Source organism: Octopus bimaculoides, chromosome 21 (assembly GCF_001194135.2).
Source record: "Octopus bimaculoides isolate UCB-OBI-ISO-001 chromosome 21, ASM119413v2, whole genome shotgun sequence".
Taxonomy (NCBI): domain Eukaryota; kingdom Metazoa; phylum Mollusca; class Cephalopoda; order Octopoda; family Octopodidae; genus Octopus; species Octopus bimaculoides.
In genome coordinates this window covers 20,205,290-20,210,860 of record NC_069001.1, presented here as the reverse complement: position 1 = coordinate 20,210,860, position 5,571 = coordinate 20,205,290, and the positions used below count along the sequence as shown (strand labels likewise).

Below are 5,571 nucleotides of genomic sequence, written 5' to 3'. Positions count from 1 at the left end.
CTTTTGTTCATTTTAAAGAAATACATTTCCGAGTGTGTTGTTAACGTAATGTATTCTTTAATGTTGATATTTTATACATTTAAATCTGAAAAACAAGTGGAAAATGTTAAAGTTACAAGAAACTGTCAAAAAAAAAAAATTATAAACAAAATCATACTTGACACACTCGAAAACGTATTCCTGCAAAATTTAATTAGGAAAACAAACATTTTTCGAAAAGTTACGAAGAAACAAAATCGGCGCATCAACCCGTAGTTACGCCAATAAACATAAAACGGTGTTATAAAACAAAGAATCAATTCTGTTAATAAAATCTCTTTAAAATATTCCATAAAATACAAACCTTTAAAGGGAAGTGTGTCGAGGAATTAAAGTGAAGTAGATTGGTTGTTTCCCTTGGAATAGGAACCCTGTACCACCAGCTAGAAATAGCAACCAAATTACCGTCAAACTACATCCTACTGTCTCAAAATAAAGTTAGGACTATCCACAACATATCCCACACTATTTACACGTGTAGTCTAGTCAGGTGAGTGGAGGAATGGTATATCTAGGAAAATAGATCTTGATTAACACCTCATCTCAGTTTCACTTTTGACCCGAATAATTCTGTTTTATTTCCGTTCTAGTTTGACCGCGATCTTGTACATGTAAAGATATTTTTATTTTTTTCTTCCAATTCACGTTGCCACCTGTCTTCGAAATGTTTAAGGGGAATAGGTAGTGACTTAATGTTACCATAGTATTTTAAAAGAAATTTCCTATCTCCTTAACCCGTTGCCTAAGGTAAGGCGTGGTGAGTTTCGTTTAGTAATCTATCAAACTCAGAAATGAAATGACACTAAAAGTTGTCTTTTTTCTATAAAACTGAAGTATTATTTCGATATTGTTTATATATAGAAAAAATGGTTGGCCTTTCTACATGGTAAAGCCCCTGAGACAACAATTGTCAACATCAAATCGAGGAACTTGATTGCAAGGAATTATATCGCATGGCTTAGTGTTTGCAGTGTTACACACCCGATCGTGTGTTCGATTCCCGCACCGGACTGTGTGACTTTTTTTAATCAAAACACTTCATTTAACGTTGCTCTGCGATCATTTCGGCGTCAGATATGTGGCACTCAATGCCCCTGTACAGAGGCAGTGTTGATTTGATGGATAGAGTGTTATGTGCAATATAAACACCTGATCATTATTAACAATCATCTATGCAGGTTTTTCAGTTAGAAATTGCAGAACCGTCTTTCTTGGACTCGAAAGACTACCATTTTAGTCTTTTGCTTTTTGTCTTTTGATATGATGAATTTTATAAGCATCGTTGGTGTTTAATTCATAATTCAGAAGTATTCTATAAGGAATCGGTGGAGAATCGCCAAACATTGCCTTATAAAGTTTATGTATTTGTGGGTAGCAGCAGCAACATACATTCAATAGTATGGTCTTGACTAATCCTTATATTTTACTTCATTATTTAAAAAATTATAATGAAATATATCAAAAGTATTTTATAAAAAAAAAAAAACTGGATTTTATAATTACCATTTTGTAATATTACGTTTGTTTTATTTCATTTCAAAAATTCTTGCATCTTTATTTCACCAAATTACGATATCTTTTGATTTCGGTAATTTCACTTTCTGATCGTTAAACGAGACGTCGCCTCTACTGTTTCTTTCTTTTTCTTTTTTCCCCAGACGTGAAACTGCATTAAGCAATGTATCCTATATTTTCAAATTTCAAGGAAATGTAGCTGCTACTTCTCGCGTATCTAGAGGCCAACATAGACGCTTAGTTGTTTCTTCTATAATTAACCCCGATAAAACAAACATGTGATTTGAAGGAATTTGGCTGCTATTTCTATTTGAGTCACCGACTACATGGTAGCTGTCTCGGTGGCTCGTAGAGGCTTTGCGAAAAGTTAATCCTTCCTTAGAAAAAAAAGGAAGTGAAGGGTTACAAACCGGGAGGAGTGGGGTGGAATTTCGTCCTACGTGGTTACATGCATGTGCCAGAGTGCCCTTGGTAGCAGGCATGAGTGATGAATGGATTTTGTGGACAATTGGTGAGGAGTATGTATATGTATAGCAGTATGTTTAAATACTTGGTGTTGTTTAGTGTGAGTGACACTGGTGTGTGCACATGTATGTGACTAAATGTTTCGAGGATGTGTGTAGGATGGTGGGAGAGAATGTACAATTCAAAGCGTGTCATGGAAGGAAATCAGGGGAACAAATCCAAGATAGTAAATGACCAAGATATTAAAAGTTCAAGAAGGTTTTCTTTTAAATGTTGGAAGATAGATAGGCTTGTGTGGATTGGAGTGATTAAAAATGGCTAATGGAAGAAAGAAGGAGCAAAGGGAAGGACGAAGCTAAAGAAGATGTACACAATCTAAGTAGTTATAGAGTTGGTAGAGGTCAAGCAGTCGACAGACAGGTGGAAAAGAAAGCAGGGTGTGATTCAAAGGTGCAAATCAAAATTCCTCATGAGAGAGAGTAAATGTGTGTGTCCATTTGCTGATTTGGATGTGTGTGTATATGTGTACGTCAGTGACAAAAATGGTTGGTGAAGGAAGATGTCTACATAAGTGAAAGTTGTGTGTCTATATGAGAGGGACAGTCAAGATCGGTTGGATAATGAAGCATGTATGTAAAAATTATTCGCCTAAAACTGGAGTAGGATGAAGGGCACAAAGAGGAACATATGTGGAATTCTTCAATAGGCAGTTGGGAAACTGGTGAGGAAGTACTGGCTCAAACGATAAGTGTCTGTTCTCTCTGGGAACAAGAGGTTGGACACCAAACTGAAACAAGAGAGGCCTTTGGTAAAGTGATCAGAATGGAAATTTTAAGTGACAAGTGGTCTTTCGCAAAGTTGGGTATATTCTGAGGTTCATTGCAAACTGGAGTACATAGACTATGTTGGAAGAATTTCAACAGAGAGAGTCTCTAATGTGGAAATGTGTCAAATGGGTCGAGTGAGAATGGTGATATGGAAAAGAAAGGACAAGTGAGGCAACAGACTGGAGTAGATAAAACTAGAAAGGAGGTGGGATAGTTTGCTGTGGAGAGACACAGGATGTAAGGTTGGAGGTGTGATCAATGAGACAAGCATAACAAAAGATGGCTTAGATAAGGGTTAATTAGACAGGCTCTGCATCAAATATGAGTTACAAAACCAAGGTTGTGGATACAGGGATGGCAGAGAAGGAATTGGGAGTAAGGGACGGCAGGTATGATGTAGGGGAAGATAAGAGGAAACAAAAGTCGCAATAGGAATTAATAAGATTTAAGAAAACGGAGGTAGTGAGGAGGGGGTGATCAATAGAGACACAGATGTCAAAGAAACTGAAGGGGGTTTCAAAGACCAGGAGGTGAAAGGAAGAGGAGTAAAAGACCTGATGAAGGAGTTTAGTTCATTGCAAAGATAGATTTGGCACCTGTACAATCATCAATGTAGCAAGGATGCAGCCTTTGGATGGGACCAGAGAACTGGGTGTATTTAGAACTTGATATAACTTCTAAATAAACTGGGGGCATTATTGTGCCATGTGTTTATATATATATATATATATATATATATGGTAACAAAATGTCTTCATTATGGGATGTGTAAATTAATTGAACAGGGAATTGTTTGGCAATATACATAATAGACAGTACTAAAACAGAAACAAACAACATCAATGAACCTAAAATACATCAACAAAACTGACATTAAAAAACCCAATTTTTATAAACAAATATTCATTTATCAGCCTTTATAAAAAGTGATATGGCTGGGTTGAAATTTATATGGTTCTTGTGTGAAGTAAATTGTCCTGAATTCGAATTTACCTGGTCGATTGCAGATATGGCTCAATCATAGGAAGGGTAGCTTCAAATCAAAAACATAGTTTGACCTTTGTTTGAACAAAAATTAAAGGCAGCAATGGTCTGAACAAAAGAACTGAACTACTAGCATCTTGTATGCACAGAGCTAAGTATCTTTTGTGTAAGTACCAGTCTCTCTGACTTTCCACCTGGTTTGGCAATAAAAATGCTGATTTCGAAATATTTCAAAAACTTATATTTAAAATATTGCTTACAACAATGCAGTTTCATAAGGAGTTCTTAGAATGACCTCCCTTGTATGACATTGAAGACATTTGGTGTATTCCCACAAAAAATAGAAATGAAATGAAACGCTAGAGCTTGAAGTAGCTTCTTTCACAGGATTCCTCTGAAGGAAAAAAGAAAAGCATTTTCTTGATGACTTATGTACATATCAAAATATATTCAAAGAGATAATTCAATTCTAATGTACAAAAGAGTATTCTACAGTTATGTATTGAGTTCAGTAATTTATCGATTTTCTGTGAATAAAAAGAAATTTATGCTTATATGAGGAATGGATTTTAAAACAAAGTAGTTTCAAAAAGTGTGGAGGTTGACTGGTGATATACAGTGGATATGAAATAAGTGCAGATTCTGCTTTAATATGAACACAACGGCTGAATATTATTGAAGTTAGAAGAGTGGAGCAATGTGTGTTAGGAATATGAGAAGGTTTGACAGAGACAGATTGGGTGCCCATACATATACATTCACACACACACTGGTTTTTATATATACAAAGACACTGGTGATGAAAGCTGGTGCTACGGCTACGACCTGGAAACGAAACAGCAATTAAGTCAATGGAAGCATTCAATGTCACTACACCCCCAAAAAGTGTCATTTTGTTCATCATTACATTCTGAGGTCAAATTCCGCCAAAGTCAACTTTGCCTTTCATTCTTTCAAGGTCGATAAAATAGCAGTCGAACACTGGGATTGATTTTATCAATTTACCCTTTCCCTTGAAATTGCTGGCCTTGAAATTCGAAATCAATATTTTTTGATTATCATATAACTCTCCAATAATATGTTTTGACTGAACATACCAGAAAAAAGTTATAAATTATTACTTTATGAGAGAGACTATGATTTTGAAGTTAGTTTGTTAAGTGCTATCTATGAACCTTTCAGTAAATCTGTACTTTTGTAATTTTCTGCTGATTTAAAAATCATTAAAATACATACATAAACACATATAGCCATATAAATGTATACACACACATACATATAGATGTGGCTAGCTAGATGTGGTTTGTATCGAATGCTGCTCAAGTAAGCGATACACAGGTATTATCCAATCCAAACTAACATCACATATATATATATATATATATATATATATATATATATATACACACACACACACACGTATACACACAGTGAATTTGAATTAGAACTACTTTGGAAAGTAACAACCTGTCCAAAGCATGAAAAGCGGTTGTAAAATGATGATGTTTAGATAGACAGACAGGTAGACACATGTCTGCATACATGTATCGACACACACACGCACACACATCCATACATACATTTTCATAAAATTTATCAAAAAAATAAAAAGAACTGCTGAAATGTTTTATAGACATATTTATTATTATTTTTTGTATATCGGACACACACACATATATATATATATATATATGTGTGTGTGTGTGTGTGTATATATATATATATATATATATATATATAT

The 5,571-nt window shown here is 34.7% G+C and overlaps 1 protein-coding gene across 20 annotated transcripts in view; it reads right to left on the bottom strand.

Annotated features, from left to right (window-relative positions):
• The window catches only part of LOC106874170 (ensconsin), a 310,838-nt gene that overhangs the window by 44,251 nt on the left and 261,016 nt on the right, over positions 1-5,571 (bottom strand). The window contains exon 17 of one of the 20 annotated variants that reach the window (XM_052975461.1): positions 11-85. The exons of the other annotated variants lie outside the window; for them this stretch is intronic. Coding sequence (XP_052831421.1) covers position 85 — 1 coding nt within the window. The 3' untranslated portion in view covers positions 11-84. Of the gene's footprint in view, positions 1-10; positions 86-5,571 lie in introns of those variants that run through there. 20 annotated transcript variants of the gene reach the window in all.